This window comes from Grus americana, chromosome 9 (assembly GCF_028858705.1).
Source record: "Grus americana isolate bGruAme1 chromosome 9, bGruAme1.mat, whole genome shotgun sequence".
Classification (NCBI taxonomy): domain Eukaryota; kingdom Metazoa; phylum Chordata; class Aves; order Gruiformes; family Gruidae; genus Grus; species Grus americana.
In genome coordinates this window covers 26,571,784-26,593,441 of record NC_072860.1, presented here as the reverse complement: position 1 = coordinate 26,593,441, position 21,658 = coordinate 26,571,784, and the positions used below count along the sequence as shown (strand labels likewise).

General features: G+C 40.2%; 2 protein-coding genes across 18 annotated transcripts in view; one reads left to right on the top strand and one right to left on the bottom strand.

The window, feature by feature from the left end:
- The window catches only part of SMC4 (structural maintenance of chromosomes 4), a 39,609-nt gene extending 35,901 nt beyond the window's left edge, over positions 1–3,708 (top strand). For 5 of the 6 annotated variants that reach the window (XM_054835310.1, XM_054835314.1, XM_054835312.1 and 2 more), the window contains 3 exons: positions 643–875; positions 1,584–1,767; positions 3,520–3,708. In XM_054835310.1, coding sequence (XP_054691285.1) covers positions 643–875; positions 1,584–1,767; positions 3,520–3,708 — 606 coding nt within the window. Of the gene's footprint in view, positions 1–642; positions 876–1,583; positions 1,772–3,519 lie in introns of all 6 variants that reach the window. The other variant, XM_054835315.1, reaches the window with a different exon arrangement.
- Positions 113–21,643, bottom strand: TRIM59 (tripartite motif containing 59). 12 transcript variants are annotated; one of them, XR_008578270.1, is made up of 5 exons: positions 14,259–14,671; positions 8,044–9,084; positions 5,637–5,817; positions 4,321–4,524; positions 113–128 (listed from the first exon to the last, which is right to left on the bottom strand). XR_008578270.1 is itself a non-coding variant. In XM_054835323.1 (3 exons), exons 2-3 carry the CDS (start codon positions 9,079–9,081, stop codon positions 5,788–5,790), a joined length of 1,068 nt encoding a protein of 355 aa, XP_054691298.1. In that variant the 5' UTR covers positions 9,082–9,084; positions 14,259–14,671; the 3' UTR covers positions 4,560–5,787. The 12 variants fall into 12 exon arrangements, 6 of the variants coding, with proteins under 6 accessions (XP_054691298.1, XP_054691295.1, XP_054691294.1 ...); XR_008578269.1 differs by lacking the exon at positions 113–128 and adding an exon at positions 1,759–3,390; XR_008578272.1 differs by lacking the exons at positions 113–128; positions 4,321–4,524 and adding an exon at positions 3,373–3,390.
- Between the last annotated feature and the right edge of the window lie 15 nt (positions 21,644–21,658).

Here is a 21,658-nt window from a genome sequence, read left to right as displayed (position 1 = left end):
TTTTCTTCAGGTGACTGCTCAAGCGGATCCTGCGCCTGAGATGCATGCGAAGCTGCGCTCTTGTGTCTAGGTGACATCTGTAGGCGTACCAGGGAAAGGTGGTCCTGTTCTCCTCCAGTTCCTTGCTTCTGCAAACCGAAACGGAACCCTTGAATTTCCCCTTCCTGCTGTGCGAGCTGTGCTGTTGCTAGCAGCATCCTGAATATTTGTTGGCTTGTACTTAGCCAAGGGCAAACGTTGTACCTAGGAGCTTCGTACACCTTTTGTATTTGGTACCAGAGATGGCAGGTGGAGACAGCTTTCTCCTGTGAAAGTTTCTTTACAGTCAGCTAGTCTTGACAGTCTAGGCAGATACATGACAATGCTAGGATTTTTTTTTCCCTCACAATACTCACTTCAGTAATATTAGACTATTCAACAGATTAAATTATTTTTATTTTCTTTATTTTAACACAGGCTTTCCAGTACAGAGAGATCAGCAGGGTATAGAGATGAGAAAAAAAGAGATGGTTTGATTCTGTTCTTTTGTTTCAAGGCTGTTGCTGTTCTAGGAAAAACAATTTTTCAAATGGTAGGAAAAATGGTTTAAAATCTAAATGAAGGAGACAGCTTGTTTAACTGTACTTCTGGGTTTTTCTACAGGAGGAGCTATACTTGAAACGTGTGGCTGAACTGGATGACATTACCAATGAGAGAGACAACTTCAGACAAGCTTTTGAAGATCTTAGGAAACAGAGGCTAAATGAATTTATGGCTGGATTTAATGTGATAACAAATAAGCTGAAGGAAAACTACCAGATGCTGACTTTGGGAGGGGATGCAGAATTAGAACTTGTGGACAGTCTGGATCCCTTCTCTGAGGGAATCATGTTTAGGTTTGTCAAAATACTTTGTATTATTGCTGTCATTCTTAATTTGTTGTTTTTCCTTTTTTCAGCCTGCTTTTTAAGTAAGTTTTAACTGATCATCAGCTAACCAAGCCAGGCCTCCCTCTTGGCAAATACTGGCGAGACACTGGGAGGAGCCACAGCTTTTTAGCATTGGGCAAGGAAGAGATTCATTTCTCCTGGAGAACTAAGTCACTAACAGCAGTTAGAAAGCTTTGACTTTGCCAAAGTACTTTCTCAGGGTTTCTTAATTCCCAAATTGTTCCATTCTGCTAGGGAATTGTGTCAATCATATTGGTAACTGGAGACTGTTCTGTCATAAATGGTCCTAAGAGTATATTCATTACTTAAGAGTAGAGTAGCACTTGTGAAAGATAATTAAATAGCAGTTCTTAAGTGTTACAGTTCCTACAGAGAATAGCTGAGTGTTACAGTAGTTTGAGTTCAGGCAAACGTCAGCTGACCACGTAGATGTGCCTGCACCCCAGGAGTTACTCCTCGGTGAATAGAAATAATCCAGTTTGCTACCTCTCCACTGCGGAGGACTAAGAGTATCAAGCAGCTCATCCGTGGGTTTAGTGGAGCTTCTTTGTGCCTGTGTCTTCCAAGAATTCCCTCCTGTCTTGTGATTTGCTTTTCACCACGTTTATTTTTATCGTGAACAGAAATAACTTCCAAACTCTTAATTTCTTTCAGCGTTCGGCCTCCGAAGAAAAGTTGGAAGAAGATATTTAACTTATCAGGAGGAGAGAAGACTCTTAGTTCACTGGCTCTAGTTTTTGCTCTTCATCATTACAAGCCAACACCACTTTATTTTATGGATGAGATAGATGCAGCCCTTGACTTCAAAAATGTATCTATTGTGGCATATTACATATATGTAAGTATTTCATGGTAACTACTATAATGTAATCTTTCTAAGATATTTTCTTCTCTGCCAGAAAAGCCAAAGTGGTAACACAATTATGGCCAGATTTAAAAATCTGGAATGCTAATTTTCCAGTAATTAAGTGGAAACTATGTACTAAGCAGATTTCCAGGAAGGTGCTTAGAATGTTGCTTTCTGCATATTTTCTGTAAGCTGCTAAGTTTGATGCTTTCCTGAAGTGAGGCAACTAGTAGAGGATTTACAAGGTTTTTTTCCTCTCCAAATCCTGATTACATAGTTCCAAAAGCTGTCTAAAGAGTGCTAGAGTATGCCAAAGGTGCCTCGTTTCCCTGTATCCTTGCTGCTACTGCTTCCTCTTTAAAATAGAGATACTTTCCCTAAACTGACCAGGAATAGGCAGCTGAGATACAGTAACCTACTTAGCTCTTAGTAAGGTGTTCATGCATCCAAGCTCATGATTTCATTCTCAAACCTTGCAGCCAAGGTTCCTTGGTTTTATACTTCCACTTCATTACAGTGAGCTGTTTCCCATAGGCTTCTTGGATCTGTGTCTTTATTAGGGTTGGGGTTTTTTTTTTTTTTGGCTTTCATGCCTTTAAAAATTCTGTCATCACCATATTTAAGTCAAGCAAACATTTACATTGCTGCAGGTCTGATTGCTAATTTAAACTTAGAATTTTCAGAATTATCCAATGTATAATCAACAGTTTTGGGAACACCCTAGAGGTGCCAAAGATTATGATTACCTCCTTAAAATTACGGAAACACTTTAAAGATACCTGCCTGCAACTAGTTTTAAACTTTGCTTCCATACTGCATGTATTTTTCACAAAGGAGCGTCCATCACCCAGGTGTGATTTGGGTAGAGCAAAGAGTTTAATTTCAACTGCAGCGTTGGCTAACAACTAATACTTAAATTTGAAACTTAGCTCTTACATGCAAATTATAGCTGTAGCTCATATTTTGTATACAGCTTCTGAATTAGTACTATCCTAGGAGAAAAGATTATAATTGATATTTGAGCCATTTTTGTTACATCCAGCCTGAAGCTTCTTAACCTCATAAAACTATCCGTAAAGGTAAAAGGTGCGTACACATTGTGTGCTGCATGTTCCCTCAAAGTGATCAGAGCTGCTTCCTTAACATAGAGGAAGGTGGCCAGCCCTCTGTCTGTATGCCACAGGCTGGATTTTACCTAACCTTGCTGTCCTGTTCCAGCACCATTCCGCCCTTCCTGGGTTTCTCCCATGTGGCGTTGTCATGCTGTGCCTCAGGGTCACAGAACTAGTGTTCATCAAGGCTTGTCCTCATTAGCAAAGGGCTTGCTTTCCCCTGTTGTCGGGGCATGGGAATAGGTTTGGTTTCATTCTTGTAGTAAGGGCTGCTCTAACAATTCAGGTAACTTAAAATTACCAACCTTCACTGTCTTGTGGAATTCACATTAAAACTTATGAATTGCAACTCCAGGAAGAAATTATGTATGTTTCATCAAGTTCACTTGAACACATCAGGAGGAAGCTGAGGCTTAAGTAAATTGTAGTGCTTTGTGCCAAGCTGGGGAGTGTGGTGTGCGTGTACCGATTGTGGACAGCATGAACTCTGAGGCCTCATCACCTGCAAATTTGTTGAATGACATACTTGTTATGATGTAGTCCTTAGTTCCTAAAACCTGAACATAGCGCTTATACAAGAACCAAGCTTTTTGAAATACTGTGGACTAATACAAGTTAACTTCTTTTTCAGGAGCAAACAAAAAACGCACAATTTATCATCATTTCCCTGCGAAACAACATGTTTGAGATTGCAGACAGATTAATTGGAATTTATAAGACTCACAACACCACGAAAAGTGTGGCAACAAACCCCAAAATTATTGCATCCAAAGGACTCGCTGAACTTTGCGCTCTTGAGCATAGTATAGCTCAAAAATAGAAGGGAGTAAACTTCCATTTGCATTGCTGCTGTTCACTTTAATATACTTTTGTATTGGAGATTTTTCTTTTGTGTTTATTTGAGCTTGTTAATAAAACCATCAATAAATTCCATTTTTTTTAAATTATACAGTCTATATAGATCTTAATTATATGAACTGAATAAAAGGCTATTTCTCAAATGATGTATCTGGCTGCATTTTAATATTCCATGGGTAGGCTTTAGGTCAATGTTTGGGTTCTGCCTTTGGTTTTGAGTGCCTGGGTTTTACTGTATGTATTAAAGTAAGCAAATTGCTTTTTAAATGTCACTAGAGTGTCCTGTAACACTTTATGAGTTCCAGTAAGTCCATATACAAAATAATTTACATGCGTATTACAAGGATGTATGTAATGCTGCACAGTCTGGGAATCAGACCTTTGTAGTTGGATAGCTGCTCTTCAGTTGTTTTCTTCTCCCCTCCTGTAGGGATGACACCTCCCTCTCTCCCAGGGTCTATTAACACAGTAATTACTAATTACCATCTGCTCCCTTCTACTGTCATTTCACAAAGGGCGTTGTTGTTCCCAGGGAAGAGGGAAGGTAAATTTGTACCCTGCTTCTCTTGCTCACCTGCCTGGTACAGATGGTTCTCCATTTCCATCAGCATCTTGTCAGCCTTTCAGGGTACAGGTTGTGCTTTAAATCTGTGTTGGGGGTTTTTTTTCTACTTCAAGAACTGAAATTGTGTGTTTTACTCCTGGCCAGTATCTGGCACACTTGCACTAGTACTGATCGCTGAGCTAGAAGTGCCTCTGTCTGTTGGTGGTATGCTTCCTGAAAAACAAAAAAAACCCCAAACAATCATTGTTGTCAAGGCTGGGGGTAGAAAAGCTGCCTAAGAACAGCCCTAGACTGCCAGCTCATTCTGCTCTGTGTTGTTCATTGGGGCAGTTTTCAGAAAACTACAACTCAGCAACAGTCACAAGCACAAAACCAAATTAGAAAACCAAAATGCAAAATGCTTCTCTGCCCCCAGCAATGAGCACTGTGCAGTTTTGGTTTTTCCATTTCAAGATGAAGCTAAAAAATCTTGCAGTACAGCTCCAGGATAAATGCATGGACAAGATCAGCCATGAACAAAAAGGTACAGCACAGGAGTGGAAGCTCTTTTAAAGAGCAGCAGAGGAATAATGAAAGGAAAGCTGCAGGACAGGTAAGCACAGTAACTTCTGAGCTTGCACTAAGACTGGGTCTTAGAAGCTTTGCAGGAGGAGCTGCAGGGCAGCACAGTCCCTTGGGTAAGGAGCTGGGGAAGGTAAAAGGGGGAACAGTATGTTGCTTTCATCTGAAAGAGCGATATTCTGATGATGCTGTTGGAGGCCACCTCAGTATCACCATGCCCTGCGCTGTTCTCAGGGGGCTGCTTGGACACCTGACAATAAAAAATGGTGGCAATCTAAGGTATAGCCTGGAAACAAGTCTCTTCCCCCACTAGATCTCAAAACTTTTTCAGCCAGACTTCCCCTCTAAACCAAGCAAACAAAAATTTTTAAAAAAATATAGGAAGAATTGCACTTGTAGAACAAGCTTTCAGAAGAGAATAATCCAAAAGATGGGAAAAACCCCACCCTAGATTTGCTAGGGTACAAAACCCTGACAAGTTCAAACCCCTCTCACACCTCAGCTGAAATGCAGTAAAAAAGATTTTATTTTTTCTTGAAAAAGTCTCCATCTCTGTTCCCTGAAAAATCAGCACATGGCACAGAGATGACAGCAAAGAGCAGGGCTGAAGCAGCTCGTCTCAGCTTTATGACCCCACAGCAGTGGGATAAGGGAAAAAATGAGAAGCTGCTTACAGCACTTCACCAACACGCTTCTAGCCAGAAAAATCAGTAAAACAGGCCTGTGGTGGGCAATGTGAAAGACTGAAATCCATGTGGACCCACCTTGTGACATGCCATTGCAGAGAACTTTCCTGAAGCTCACACTGCAAAAAAACTCAGGGTACTTGGAAGAAAATGAAGCAGTGCTGAACAGCCACGTTCCTGCTTTGGGGAGACTTGCTGCACTTACTCCTCACCAGCTCAGCCCCATGTGTCAGCGCTGTGTAGGATCACAGGAAAGGTTCTGTGCAGTAAGGAAATCAAGGTGTTAGCCAATCCTACTGGAAGAATATATTTTATTTGTATGCAGCTTTATTAAAATATATAGTGTGTTATAAGTACAAGTATTAAATGTTTCAATCAGTGGTAAAGGCATTTTACAAATTCCTGTAGTCTTGAAAAATAAAATTGCATTATAAACTCTCTGTCAGTTTTTAAAAGTCAAGAAAATAAAAGATAGGAAATCAAAACAGAAGCCTCACATGGTTGCAGACAGACACTTAGCACCAGGTGTTGAGAGACTTAAATGCCAAGTGACAGCCTTCAAGCAGGGCTTAAGACAAATTCCCAATTTTATTGGGAAATTAATACAACAGCATTTATCCAGTCCCAGGATACACCTAAACACCATTTCAAAACCTGACCAGTGGTATTGATGAGATTTGCCTTTGTAACTCTAAAGGATCATAGAAAAAGTGTGTACAGATTGTAGAAACCGCTCTACCTCAGGCAAACCTGAACAATCAAACCCGCTGAGCTGCATGGGAGCTGTTTAACAAGACTCAGTGTTTTATCAATACAGCAATATTAGGATATTGATATTGTTATTAGGATGTGAGGATTGACCTTGCTCTCGGCTCTCACTGAAGTCTGGCAGCAACTGGTATTTTGCAGGACCCCAGTAATGGCTGCTGGTAGCAATGGGCAAGTTTTGGTTTACACAAGGGTTTAAAATCCCATGTACTTAAAGGCTAGCCTCAGAATTCAATCTCTATTTAAACAGCTTTATTATTTAAAAATATACAACAGCCAAGGAATGCTGCCATGCTAGAATACACTATCATTTTTATCAAGTACAATTAGATATGGCAAATACTCATTTTTGGATTTTAGTGAATTGTAAGCTCATCTGTGTTCTGCTGTTGTAATTGCAACACTTCAAGGCTGTCCCAGAACTTATGGTAATCAGCCTGCTAATAACTGAAAGCCAAAAATGACTTTCACTGGGCATATTGCTCCCAAGCGTAGCCTAGACTGGAACATCTCATGAGAAGTAGCGAACAGTGTTAGTGATCATTTGGTTGCAGAATAAAATGCTATCATGTTTCCTCTATGTCAAGGTAAAGATCTCTGTTACTTGTGCTGAAAAGTTGACTGTAACTTTACATTCACTGTCATGTTGTTTTAATGACAACATTTGAAATCCTTAAACCACTGACTTCAATGGGAGCTTTGCTACTTACTACAGTATGTATCTACTTTTACTACATATTACATGATTTAGCAAAAAGTCAGGGCTCATTTTAGTAAGCAGTGAGAGCTCCCTGCCAGACTAAACAAACACCCGATTTGTGACAGCTGGCACTGAAAAACTGGATGCAGTCTTTCACCAGAGGCCCTACAAATACTGAGATACTGCTCTGGAAAGTGGAGAGAAGCATTTGAAAGACACAAAGTTAAAAAAAAAAAATTAAATCACATCATCCGCTAGCAACCAGGAACACACAAAATGAAACCCAGGGCCAGGAATATATGCTTTGAAGCCCACAGGTGTATCAGTTAAAATACATTCAGAGAGAGGTCCATAAAACACAAAATGGGAGTTTTATATACACCAGAGCTAGTGACTGACCCATCCAGGACTGGCTAGTTTACGGCCTGATGTGGTTTTTTTTAACTTTTAATATAGTAGTTCTTTTATTTAAAAAAAATTAACATTTAAAATTAAAAAAAAAAAAAATAGTAGATGTTTGAAGAGTTTTTACAAACAAGACTCCAGATTATACTTTTGTAAGCTGATTATAGCTTTCTTACGCAGACGCTGTTTCTGACTAGCTTCCAGTTTCAACACACGCCTACCATAGTATTGTGTGAGCAGAAGAGGAAGCCTTTTTTATTGCAAACCTTCTTAGTTAACTAGGAGTTAGCTAAGAGGAAATCTAAAACGTACAGAAAAAGGAAGGATACGGAAATAGAAAGGAATCCAGCTTTTAAGTAGAAATTAAAAAAAAGAAACCACCTGTGTGGATTCCTACACTAACTTTTCATCTAATCATTGAAATAGTCAAAGAGAAACAATTCTCCCTAAAAACTCCATCAATAAATTAAATTTATGGCACAGCACATCCACCATATTCTGCAAATGGGTGCAGAAATCTTGATAAGTAAGCAGCAAGAATTCTGCGATATAAGTGGGAGTAGTTTCAATTACAACTGTATATACCCGTTTGTGAAATGAACACACAGTTACCGCTATTATTATAAAAAGAAGCAGGACTGCTAAAGGATTTACAGCCTGGAGGAGTTCTTTAGATTCTCTTCCTTCCCTTCCACTGCCTTTGCTGCGTAACTTCCTTTTCGGAATCAGTTTTATTTTTGGAGTGAGGACCTTGTTGATCTGACCGATTTCAGTTTTAGACCACACATCTTTCAGCAGGTGCCCAATCCTTGGATAAATCTCCACAGGTTTAACATCCGGTAGTTGCTTCTGTTTCAAAGCTTTTATACGTTGATGCATATCATCCACCTTCTCAAGAAAAATAAGCGGGGACTCTTCTTTTTGAATAGATGTATTCAGTGACATTAATTCCAGCTGTTCTTCCCTTATTTTTTTCAACTTCTCAATGAGAGGCTCATACTCTTCCAAAATGTGTGTGTTAATTTCATCCAGTGCAGTCAGCAGAGCTTGTTTTTTGTGCTCTAAGGCATCACTAAGTTTCTTAAAATACTGTATGACTACTTTTTTATCATCCTGAACAATGCTTTCACACTGGGACTTCTGTTCTTTCAGCTTTTCAATAAGCAAACATACATCAGTCCAGTGTTTATCAGTTAGCTGCTCAAGGAGTTTTCCAGAAGTCTCCTTTTCTTTGATGTAGGCACTTTGAAGGTCATCTATTGGATGACCATTGTGTTTTCCTATTGTAAGGCAATGGCCACACACCAACTTTCTATCCAAAAGACAGTAAACGTTCAGCGGTTGCCTGTAATGTTCACTGCAGGTTGCAACATCAGAGTGATCTCCCTGTTGGTATTTTTCAATAATAGCTTTCAATGCAAAGTTGATAGGCAACGATTCGGTACCAGCAGCAGGAATTTCAACAATAGTCCTACAGTTAGGACACTTCAGAGGAACTCTCAGGGGTCTCCAAATCGAAAAGTTGCTTGACAGCTGAATAACACCTTCTAGGCAATTCCTACAAAACGTATGGGAACAGGGCAGAACGCGTGGATCTTCAAATATGCTATAGCAAATGGAGCAGGTTAACTCTTCCTCAAAGTGATGCATGTCCTACGAAAGAAAAACAAAAAGAAAAAAGTTTAATGTCTTTTTGCAATGAACTCATTTAAAATTGTTTTATTAACCTAAGCACCTACACCTGACATTTAACGACCAGTAACACTAGCAATTCATTGTAAAGGGGAAAAAAGACAAAAAAAGAATGAAAGTGATCAATGGTTCAAAGATTTCAGCAAATTACGATCTAAGTGACTCGACAATGTTCACTCCTCCAACTTCTGCCTTAAAAAGCTAGGAAAAGCAGCAATCTGCTACTATATATTTTTTACAGTGGGCAAGTAGGAGAGAGTGATAAAAGTTAGAACTAAAGCTTCTAAATAATCTAAGAATTATGAAAATTTTCTCCCACTATGAGTAACATTTTCGAGAATAGAACAGTAAGTACAGAAGCTTTTTTTTCTTCCCTAACTTTTCTCAACTGTTACTTTTGTAATATAAATAATCATTACGGTATTAAGCAGTCAAATTTACTAAAAGCTATCTCTAGCTTTTACTTGGCACAAATGAGAGTCTAACTCAATACAATAACACTAACAGCAATTAGACTTGTGGTATTATTCCTGGGTTACTTTAAGCACAAAATTAAAAAAACTAACTTTCGCTTTCCATTTTTTGTAACATTGCCTTGTTTTTCTTTGCCAGCTTAGTGAAATCACACTGTAAAGTCACAAATAACAATAACTCTAATGTCAGTTTTCATAATAAATCATAATTCTTGATTTGTTTCTGTTAAAAAAATGGGGAAATTAGTATGAACTTTCCCTATCTTTGTGTCACATTTTCCAGTCCCCCAGTTCTAAGTCAACTCTGTAGAATTTGCTACACTGCAAAAAGAAATTGTCCAGGCATTTGGTGTCAAAGACTCTCAATTTAGGCTCTAACTCTAGATCAGAAAACCGTACCGTGCAGCTGGGCTGACGCAGCTGCTCAAAGTGCTCCTGAACCTTTGTCTGACTCAGTCAGGAAGATAACTAGCTATGAGGTGTGCTTAAGGCGGCTATTTTATTCAGATGTGCCCTCCTAATCTTTTCAATGCAGTAATATATTTTTGCATCCATCTATCAGCATTTCTCACTGACACCAAGATTAACAAAGTCTGACTGGTTTTAAGTGAATCTACTTAAAAAGAATTTAATTGTATATTATACTATCCTTTGAAAATAAAACCTTAAATTGCATTCGGAATCATGAAAACCACTAATGATTAAATTTGTCACTAACTAATATACAATTTACAATAAATAAATTAAGCAGTATTGTTCCTGCAAAAGGCACAGAGCTAAACTGATGGAAGTCAGACACTAAATACCCAGACCCTGGTTCTTTGAGAGTTAAATCAGCCCTGAACAGAGAAACCTGTTCTGGTTGTACAGAAGTAAATGTGGCTTATCTCACTTTATTGAGATAGGCTGGTACATCCCAAAGTGAAAGTGTTCAACTCTGCTAGCCTGATCAGACTCTCTAGCTTGTGAAAACCAGACTGAATAATAATAAATTAACAAATCATCATCATATAATGGCCATTGTCACCCAAAACATTCAGTTAAATTCAAGGAGGTACTTGTGTGGTGTTGAGTATGTCAACTTTATATCGAAAACACATTTTGATTAATTCAGCTTTAAAAAAATTAATTAAAAAAATTTATCCAACACACTTTGGGTCATTTTTTCACCTAATTAATACAAAATACTGGTTCACTTATTTGAACTCCACTTTTTTTTTTTTAAAAGAGACCTTGACAACAGAAGAAAATCTACTAAAAAGAAATGCAATTCTTAAGAACTACCCTCTAAATAAGAACAATAAAGTGTGTTAGCATTTATAACTAACTAGTGTACTCTCCTAAAGAGAATTAATATCAAGTACTACAGACATTTCACAAGACATTCACAACACTATGACGCTAAATTTACTTCTGTACCGCACTGCTCTTCCTAAAGACCATGAGGTATTTCTCTTTTTACTAGGGAGCCACAGACCTTTATTTTCCAGCTTTTCCAATCAGCCACTGTGGTGACACTAGGTTCATTAGGCCTATATGTTAATAATTTCACATTTTTAAGTGATGTTCCAGACATTGAAACTGAAGAAATGTGTCAATAATGAAAGGAAGCTGAATAACAAATCTACTCCACTGTCTAGATAAATTATTTTTTATAATTAAATTAATTCTCATAGGAAATACTTTTAAAAGTTTTACTTTTTTTTATATATGTATGAAGTTCTTAGGAATCTTGGGAATGTCATTTCCACTTTAAAAAAAAATCAGTTAAGTTTTTGTTCATGATTAGAAAAGAAAGAAGCCGTACTAGGTACCCTCATTTATTTTCTCTTATATATATGGAATGAATATAGTTTAAAAAAAAAATCTCTATGTTTAAAATCTCTATTTTTTTTTAAATCTAGGGCTGAAGTTCTCTTCAAAAGAACTGTTACAGCAGGGAAATTTTCTTTATAAAGGATACACGTCTAGCTTGAGCTATGTAGAGGGCAAGATAAAATTAGTCTTCAAAAAAAATGTTTTAACTGCGGAGTAGTTGCTTGCTTGCCACTAAAAATGAAGGAACAACTGTACAGAATTTTTCATGGCACTATTAGGAATCACCTCAAACTCCGCAGAAGTATCCCCCCCAACCAGGCACGCCTCCCCCTAGCAAAACGGGGTGCCTTGCCGCAAGCCTGCGCAGGTTAAAGCAGGGACGAGCCAGCCAGCCTGGAGGCCTGCACTCCGTCCAGGGCCATTTCATAACCCTCCCAACCAAAGGGACTGAAATTCCCATTTCCACAGAAACACACCGCTCGGTTTCCCAGGCAACTGAGAAATTTAAAGAGTGACAGCAGTTGCCGGCTAGCGAGCAGCTCTGGAAAGCTGGGCCAGCTGTGCTCAGCCAGGAGCTTTTGCTTTCAGCTCCAGGCACGGGCCAAGGCTGCGTGTGGCATCCCACTCCAGGCACCTCCAGGAAAAACTGCACTTCATTTTTTATTTATTATTCATCAATTTCAAAACAGCATTTGGAATACTAGTGTTGATGTTTGCTATAGGCACCCTGTTGATTTTTTTAATTTGTTCTAGGCAATCACTCCACAGTTGTACCAGGGAAGCAAAAGGTAGAAATCCCGAAATTCAGTTTCATCCTGCACTAGCAGCAGCACGGAGGAAATAGTCTATGCATGAACAACAGTGGCAATAAATCAGTAGATGGTTATCAGAAACAGAGAGACTGGGAACACCAGTGAAAAAAGACAGAAAAGACCCAACATCACAGAGTTAAGCAAAGAGAAAGAAAAAAAAGTTTTCCAGGAAAAAAAAAAAAAAAGTAGCACGAAGCTCATAAATAGTTTCCTGCACAGAGCAGATACTTCTCCTTAAATGCTCCCAACAACTGTGGTAGCAAATACACATGCGTATACACATATTTATCATAAGAATCCCTCAGTATAAGCAAATTACAAACTAGAAGGTATTTTAAAAATTCAGAAGGGTAATTGTGCCAGTAACACAGTGAATTTCAGAAATCTTCCAGCAACAGAAGGCCTAAGTGGCTATGATTTTATCCTCTTCTAATTTGCAATACCGTAGACAAGGTGAAAACACATAATACAGCATACCTGTATTACTGTTTATCTGCCAAAGCTTTCAGTTAAGCAGACCAAAGTAGTGTAGCGCATTCCTTGGTAACACTGTGTTCCTCGCCTTGCGATCAGGACGCAAGCTGATACACCCCATTCTACTCTGGAGGGTTTTAAAAGGTGAAGTATACACCCCATTCTACTCTGGAGGGTTTTAAAAGGTGAAGTTAGCATTGGGTAACAGTTGTGACAGCCTAAACGAAGGGTTACAGGGGCACTCAGGCAGACCCTCCCTAGGAGTCAGCGCTGCCGGGCTCCCCGCTCCTCCTTCATGCCACTGTCAGGAAAGAAAATGACATCTGCTTTCTCCTGAAGGACACCGTAACACTTGACTTTCAAAACCGTACCGCACTTAACTAAATCCACATCAGAAATGCTGTCTCCCCATCCCATAGCGGTCCTTGAAGTCCTCCCGTAGCACTAATGTAGAAGCTCAAGTATATGTTTTGCAAAAAGAGATTAAATGACATCATGGGCAGTGTTTTCCATCTGTAAGTCACCTTCATAGTAAAGGGTGACAGAACTTTTTAGGAATGAAGCCTGCTACGCAGCTGCCGGGTTTGGTGGTATTAACAAGCCAGAAATCAGAAACGACAGCTAGACCTTAAACCTTTCTATTCCAGCTGTACTGCCTTACCCCATGCCACAATTATCCCATGTCCAAATCACAGCAACTCTCAACCAGGGATGTTCTGCCCCTAGTCCCTTTTCCTACCACAGCTACTACACCACTGTCACAGATTTTTACACATTTTTTATGACTTGAAAGGAGATGAACACAGCTGAGAAGTCTGCCCAGTTTCCCTGTCAAACTGACCTGACAGTTCCCTCCTGTATATCCCTCCACCAGCTCCTGGTCTGCTACTACCACAAGCTTACATGAGTTACCACATTCAAAACCAACAACTATACTGCTCTGTCCTTTCCATACTTGTATTCCATCACTGAGACTCACTCTCCATCCCTTATCTCTTGAACTCTGTCAAAGCTTCTAGCCTTGAGCATTCATTAGTCTCTTAGCATTAGGCAGCGGAGCTCGAAGGAAGGTAACGCCTTTACCGGTCACCTGCAGAGCCCCTGCCTGCCGCACACCCTCTGCCAGCTCCCACAATTTGGCTACTAGCAAAGGTGGAACCACGCCTGTATTAACCAGAAAAAGGGATCGACGCTAACACCAAAACCTCGCTAAGGTTACAAAGACGGAAACACACTTGAAGACTATGAAAGAAGCGGTCAGGTATGTGTCACCTGGGCACCGCCCGAGAACAGAGATGGCTCCCGGTGGCAGCGCGGTCCCCCCCGCCGGCGGGACAGGCTGCCGGCAGCCCGGGAGCTGGAGAAGGCTGACTGGAAGGAGGGGAAAGCGGTCATTCCGGCCACGGCTCCGCTTGCAGGGCAGTTTCACCTCAGAAGGCCGCGCACCGCACAGGCCGTGCGAGCTCCGACGCCAGGTCAAGCCCTCGTAAAGCCGGAGCCCGCTGCTGCCCCGCTCCCACAGCCGCGCTGCCCGCGAGGCGTCCGCCCCGTAACCTACCTGGACGTTCCGTCCGCCGCCACCTCGGCGCCGGGGCTGCACACCGCTCCCGGGCACGGCCAGACAGCCGCTACCTTGCCCTCCTAACGGGGAGCCGGCGGGCTCCACACGACGAGGCCGCCGCCACCTTCAAACCGCCGGGCCCGCGCCCCGCCGCTCTCCACAGCGCCGCCGGGCCGCGCATGCGCGAGGGGACCAACGGCCGCGCCGTTCGAAAGTAAACGGGCGGCGGGGCGGGGCGCCGCGTTCAAACCGGCGGGCGACCGTTAACGGCCGCCCCAGGAGGCGGCTCGGCCCCCGGAGAGCGCTGCCCGCCGCCGCCCCGCCGTGAGGGCACCCACGCAAAACGGCGCAATTAAACCAAACGGTGCTGAGGGTATCGCACGGACGGACCGAGCCGTGAGCCCCGCACCTCGTCCCTCACCTGCCAGCTCTCTGCAGCCGTGAGGAATCCAGGTGGAGCTCAAAGAAAGGAGGGGTGGCGTGTCATTTTCAAAGACAGACACGTAGCACAAACCAGGAAAATTGCTAACCAGGAATGACACACTTGATGCCATGATCAGTAATGAAATGCGAGGCAGTAATGAAATTCAAGTGGGAACACCGTGATACACAGCTGTGGTGTCTGCTCTGTTGTGCAATTACTGTAATCAACGGCTAACCAAACCCATTCTTCTTCACAGTTTGGGGAGAAATTTACCCTGAAGCTGGAAACCGAGACACATAAAAACTTCTGACATCTGCTTCGGGAGGAGCAGGAACAGACCCTCTGCCAACTACTAATCAGAAAAAAGAAAGAAATGTAAGTGGCAACGTTCCGTTTCAGTTTAAGCATATTTACCTTCTTTGGCTACTGAAGACAGTTAAGGTATTTTAAGTGAAGCAAAACTGCTATTGCCTTACATTAAAATTGGGCAATTACAATGAAGAATACAGAGCTTATCTTCTCCTTACTGAGAAAACCCGAGGTTGCAGTAGAAAGTGAATGGATTAGGACTATGGTTTCTGACATCTGTGACACTGCTCAATCGCAAGATTTTATCAAAGTTCCCAAGGCTGTGTAGACCTTCCTCATATGCCAGATTATTCTATATTTACAGTTCATTGAACTACACTAAACTGTAAAGTTATTTTCAGATGTTACGAATTTGAAAGAAATTAAATTCATTTAATGTTGTAATGTAAATCATAATACATCATCATTCAAAAGTTACCTAAAACATCTGTCTTAAAATTGGTATGTAGAGGACCTTATACAAATACCTGGAAGACATCTGGAATTATGTTTTGCATAATAAACAAACTCATGCTCTAACAAATTAACCATCACAGTTTAGCTGATGGGCACAGATTTTACAATACTACTGTCCTGGTTTCATCCGGGATAGTTAATTTTCTTCCTAGTAGCTGGTGGAGTACTGTGTTGATAACACAGGGATGTTGTAGTTGTTGCTAAGTAGCACTTACACTAAGTCAAGGACTTTACAGCTTCTCATGCCCCACCAGTGAGAAGGCTGGGGGTGCACAAGAAGCTGGGAAGGGGCACAGCCAGGACGGCCAACCCAAACCGGCCAGAAGGATATTCCAAACCAGTAGATAGGAGCTCACATGTCACAGATTCTCCTTCTTGAGCAGAAGACAGCTGACTGCAAGATGGAAGAGGGATATTCCTTCAAAACTGGAAAGACAAGATGAAAAAGTTGTTTCCCATGGATAAAGGAAAAGGCTAACTGACATAGGGAAGAGCTCTTCCCAGAGAACACTACCTTCATTGCCGCATGAGGCCTGCTCAGGCAACTATCCAGACACCACACTAAGATATTTATCCAGAAAACTTTATGAATTAAAGTTTCAGTAAAATTCTTATTTTGCCATAAAAGATGGTGAAAACCAAATCCTTCCTTAAAAAACATAGTTTGGAGAAAAATTAAGTCCTTCCAGACTTCATAACGGGACTTAGATGTCTTAAAAGTGATCTTCTCAAAGAAGGCAATGTCCTTTCCAGAAGAGGTGCAGTAAAAGTGAGGGGAAAAAAAGTCTAAATACTTAATTCTAAAATTAGAGATAATTTAATTCTGAAGTTAATTCCAAAATTATAGATATGGTTCTTTAAATAACCAATTTCAGTTTAGGTTTGCCTTAGATTTGTGGAACCTAAAACGGTTAATAAAGATTAAAACAGCATGGACTTCTTACTCTGGCTTTCCTTCCATGCTGGGGCAATTCTGCATATTGGTAATGTTGCAATAGGATTGAGAGAATATTTTACATGTATGTTTTGCAAATACGTAGTCCAAACATGGTGTATTTCTTTCTCAAGCTGTGTTCCTTCATTATATAGTCCATTTGATTATTCCATATGTCCCACAGTAGAAGTTTGCTAACAGCATTCATTTGATTTATTCACATGCCCAAACTATTCCCAGGAATAGATCAAAGAGGATAGTACAAGACTGTAGGTGAAAGGTGTATTTTTTTTTTCTTGTTATGCTTGGAAAGAGATAAAATACAAGCAATCCAGAGCTAGTGCTAGTTGTTATTTTCCTATTTTGCTACATAAATAATCAGTACATCTTACATTTAGTTTTATAGGAGTAGTTTGGGGTAAACTGGGGAAATTCCCCCTTTACTTTCTACCACTTTACAGTTTAATTCTTTCAAGCCATAAGACTTAGTTGAAGTCACCAGGTTTGAAAAGGTTGCTTGCTCTGTGAAAAACATTCTTTAAATCATGACCTTACCTTTAGTTACAGGTGGACCTGCTGATTGTGCTCATCCTGCCTGCTGATGGTACCAGAGACCAGAGTCCTCCACACCCTTGTTTCTGCAGACAGTTTGGTTTGTGAGTTACCTTCCTTATCCCCTGCTAACCCAGCGAGCAGTTTCACAACTCAGGCCAGTCTGCACCTATCACAAAGGTGGCCTCATCCATCTCCCTTGTGCTCAAGGAGCCACACAGGCACAAAGAACTAGCTGAAAACTAACCCAGAAAATAACTTGTTTTTCAGAGAACAGATCTATTGGCTGGAGGATTATGCCACATAATGGGTCATTATACCAGATGGGTCATTACTAAACCACCTGCTGTGGGTATGCCAGGATGATGAGAGCACATTTTATAAAAAGGCAGAGATGAACAGAATGTGTGCATTCACCAGCAAATCAGTAATCCACCTTCTATTACAGAGATGTCATCTCAAGCACTTTATTTACTATTTGAACAAGAAAAAGTAATATTAAGCTAGATATACAAATCTTCACATTCCGTTTATTCTGCCCTTGTGCCCAATTTGTAGAATAGGCTGCAACCACGTGGATGTTCCATTGTTAGCATTACATTAACTGTACCACAGTGGCAAATCTTTGCAAATGAAATTCTGGGAATAAGTATCTTTTAGCAGAACTCTGCATCTGGCAGAAATTGCCCTGGACAAGACAATGGGCCAGTGTTCAATCTGCACAGCTGACACTCTGCAATGTACTAATGCCAGAGCCATTCTGAAAACATGAGCTTAAGAGACAGCCTTAAAAGATGTTTCTGCAATTTCAGTCAGGTGAAATACAGAAATCCTAACAAGCACTATGTTTTGAAGATGCATAGCTAGTGCAAAATAGGTATCCCACTAGTCTACTAACATAAAACAGAGCAACACAGATATCATTTGTGTCTCAGGACAAACCAAGTAATCTGGAACGCACTTCACAGGTTCATCTCATTAAAAAATGCATTTCTAGAAAGCTTAGAAGGCTTTCATGTGGCAAAACACACAAACTCAGAGCAGCTAAAAAAATGAAAATGCTATATAGCCAAGATAATAAGCAAGCAGGTCAAGGATTGTTCTAATATGTTCAGTTACAAGCGATACAGTTAAAGAAAATACAATATTTTAGGTGAGAAAAGCGTTCTTCAGGTCCACAATACAACCAACCTGCAAACTAAGGCTTTGGTTCCACCACAGAAGTCAAATTGCTGGCTGCACACTCCTGGTTCATTAAAAATACCCCACCAAACATTGTAAAAAAAATGAGTGAGTCAAGGAGTCTGCATTTGTGACAGATTCCAAACTCCTTAAGTGAGAAAGAGGTAAATTGGGCAGGTAGTTACGGAAAAAAAAAATTGAAGGCTTGTAAGAAGGGAAGTAACATAGTAGGATAGAGTATGATTTTACTGTCACAATACTGCTCAGGCAAGAGTTTTACCCATGATAGCTGTGCACAGAACTTCACTGGTTGCAGACAGGCACTTAAAGAAAAACTGAGGCTGACAACGCACACAGATTTCTGCCGCAATTTCAATGCCAAACCAATTACTATACTTACTGGTTCCTCTTCTCATTTTAACGTATTTGAGATAACTGTATTTTTCAGACTAAGATCCTGTAGCTGTCCATGGTATCAGACTACTCCCCCTCCCCACCCCAAGCTCATCAAAGTCTGCATCTGTTTCATCTTTCTTGAAAGATGCTCTCCAGCTCATCTTGTGATGGTGGATGGGAACATATCCATATACTTTACTCCAGGGCCTATAGTAAGTACACCACAACAAGAGACTACTTTCTAGTAAACCACAGTGCCTGAAAGAGTCCAAATGGCACAGGCACTCAACCTGGGAGTAGTTTTGTTTCTGGGGTACATGCACTACATTTTTTTTTTTATTCTATGTTTTAATCCTTTTCCCTCTACTACCCACCTCAGCACACCAGGAAAATCTTCAGGAAAAAGCTACAGAAGCAGAAGACCAAACAAGGGAGCTTTTGACAATAAATTACAATATAAATAATTGATCTACAGAGTAAGAATTCAAGATGAAGCAACATTTAACCTGAAAACCTGCTGTTCTATGAATGACCTACTGGTTTCATACCATAATCTGGCATTGCTGATATGAAGTTTTAACTACTGCTGAATTACAAAACTTCTGTAATGCATTTACAGTTTCCCACATTTGTTTTCTAGTAATAGTAGCTTTCAATGTTGCTTTATAGAAATTTAAAAAGTATATCAGTTATTTACATATAAGTTTTAATGATGGCTTCAAGAAAACTCTTTTCCTCAGCTTTGAAGCACACCAAACCAGCAGAGTAAGTACAGGACTCCCCATTTCAAGGGATTTACAAGCAAAAATGGGAATTCCTTTATGGAAATAAAAGTTTCCAGTCACTTTTCTGTAAGTATTGAAGCAATATTAACTTCTTCAATGAATTTTGTGTGCCTTCTGAGTTTTACCCTGGCAGTAGCTAAAATTTACTATTAGGAAGAGTTTGTAAGCTTTACATGTTTTCTGCTACTAAGTTTGCTTTCATAAAGTCTACTTGATCCAGATGTAGGACATCTGTAATTGTTTCCAGCCTTGTGACCAGCATTCCTGCCAGTAATTTGGTGACATGCAGAGTTCAGGAAACATTTATAGTTAAAAATGGCAGTCTACAAGTATGAATATGAAAACATTCTTGGTTATAAAGCAGCAAAAGTAATTTGGTGATTTATGCAACATACTGTATGATAGGGGAGTTGTTAAAAACATACTGATTTCTTCACTTTTAAGCAGAAAGCAAGTTACCTCCTTCTTCCTGGCACATCACTGTTTTTCTCCGGCTTTTGAAATTGTGGAAGAGCAGAGCCCTGGTTACACAGAATTCACCGGGTTCTCTTGCTAAGGTTAAGTTGCCTTCACTAGCATTTCATTTTACTTGAAATCCTTTTAAGTTGCTTGGTATCTTAACACACTATCCAGAAATTTTTTTTTTTTTTTTTTTTTTTTTAAGTCAAACCAGCCTGTTCCACTACCAACACAGCAGACAGACAACTTACTGGGCATGCTTGTGATTCACCAGAAGACACCCTTCTACGCAGAAAGATCTGTCTCTGTTGTCTATGCATCCAGCAAATGGCTCTCCTGTGCTGAAAGGCCTCTCACAGTCAGGGGCTATTCCACTTCCAGTAATGGAAGAGAAATAAACAGGGTGAACTTCTCTCAAGCTATCCCTTTCAGTTCAGCACACTGTTCTTCCCTCCACAGAGCTATTCCTCCTAGCTTACCTGCTGCTCTAGGTGACCCTGCTTTAGCAGGGATTGGACTAGATGATCTCTAGAGGTCCCTTCCAACCCCTTCAGTCTGTGATTCTGTATATCAGCTAGTCCAACCTTAAGATCCTAAAATTCCAATTTGGTCCTACAATACTGCTCCTTAGAACAAAAATCCTACCTGGAATATCTCATATTATGGACTAACCTTTGTCCTTTTAATATTTTAAAGATCTTTTTTTTTAAGATATCTGCTACCCTAAGTTCAGCTGAAAAGCTAATTTTCTACTTCAAAACCCTGAAAGAGTACATTAACATACAACCTCACCTCCGCATCTTTGGTTATTTTTATTAGAATTGAAGAACAGTGACCAAGCTACCATCTGCATGGTTACAGACAATCTAAATATCACGGAGCAGTGTTCCGATACCAAACAGCTTGAGAAGTACACTCAATGACATCACAGCTTTAATCTTAAAGAGGAAAGATCTGAGTTGCTTCTGTTGATGACCCAATTCCACTGCTCAATGAAGTCAGAGACTAGAATTTATTCATCTTCACACATAGGCTGAAAATTAGTCTATGACAAAGTTCTTTAGTTTGCATCCGAAGCCTCCCAAACAACTTCTCTTTCCCCAACAATGTAACTAATTACCTCAAACTGCAACTTTTGGGGGAAAAAAGCACTGGACAAGCCCACTTCAGTTTTGCTACTGAAGAACTCTGAACAGTGCCACCCTGTGGATGCTGACATGTGTAAGCTTCCCATATTTTCATCATCTAACAGAGTGAAGAACATTTTCCACTTTAAAAACCAGTGTAAGAAAACAAAGGCTGCAGTGGCACAGCACCAGCTGAAGGTAATTCTCTGTAAGTATATCACAGCAGGGGAAGTGCCAGAGAGGCATTTACTGACAGCAAATGCAGACCTTGCCACAATGTGAGGTTTTTGTTGTTTTGGAAACCTACTGGTTGCTACAAGCATCTGTTCTCCTCTTACCCCTATTAAGAAGAGATTCTAACAACACAGCAATTTTCTACAGGATATCCTTCACAAAGGTATTTTAGTGTGAAGTTACTAGTAAGTGTAATTTAACTTACAGCATCTCAACTTCCTTAAAAACACCAGTTTAAACATTTTATCTCCTCTAAGCACTGCTTACATTTTACATGGAAACACCCCTAACTTAATTATCATAAATCCATACTATGTAATTAAGTAATTTCTTAATATTTATACCAAAATAGTTATTTACCTCAAGCCTACATAACATACCAAACAACACACTCACATTTGGCAGGTAAAAACAGAGCCTAGATAGAGATTCAGAAACATAACTTTCTTCAAGCCATCTTCTCCTTTTGATGAAACCTG

Excerpts from the sequence above, each read along its gene's own strand:
- TRIM59 (XM_054835322.1), bottom strand. The coding sequence starts at position 9,081 with ATGCATCACTTTGAGGAAGAGTTAACCTGCTCCATTTGCTATAGCATA.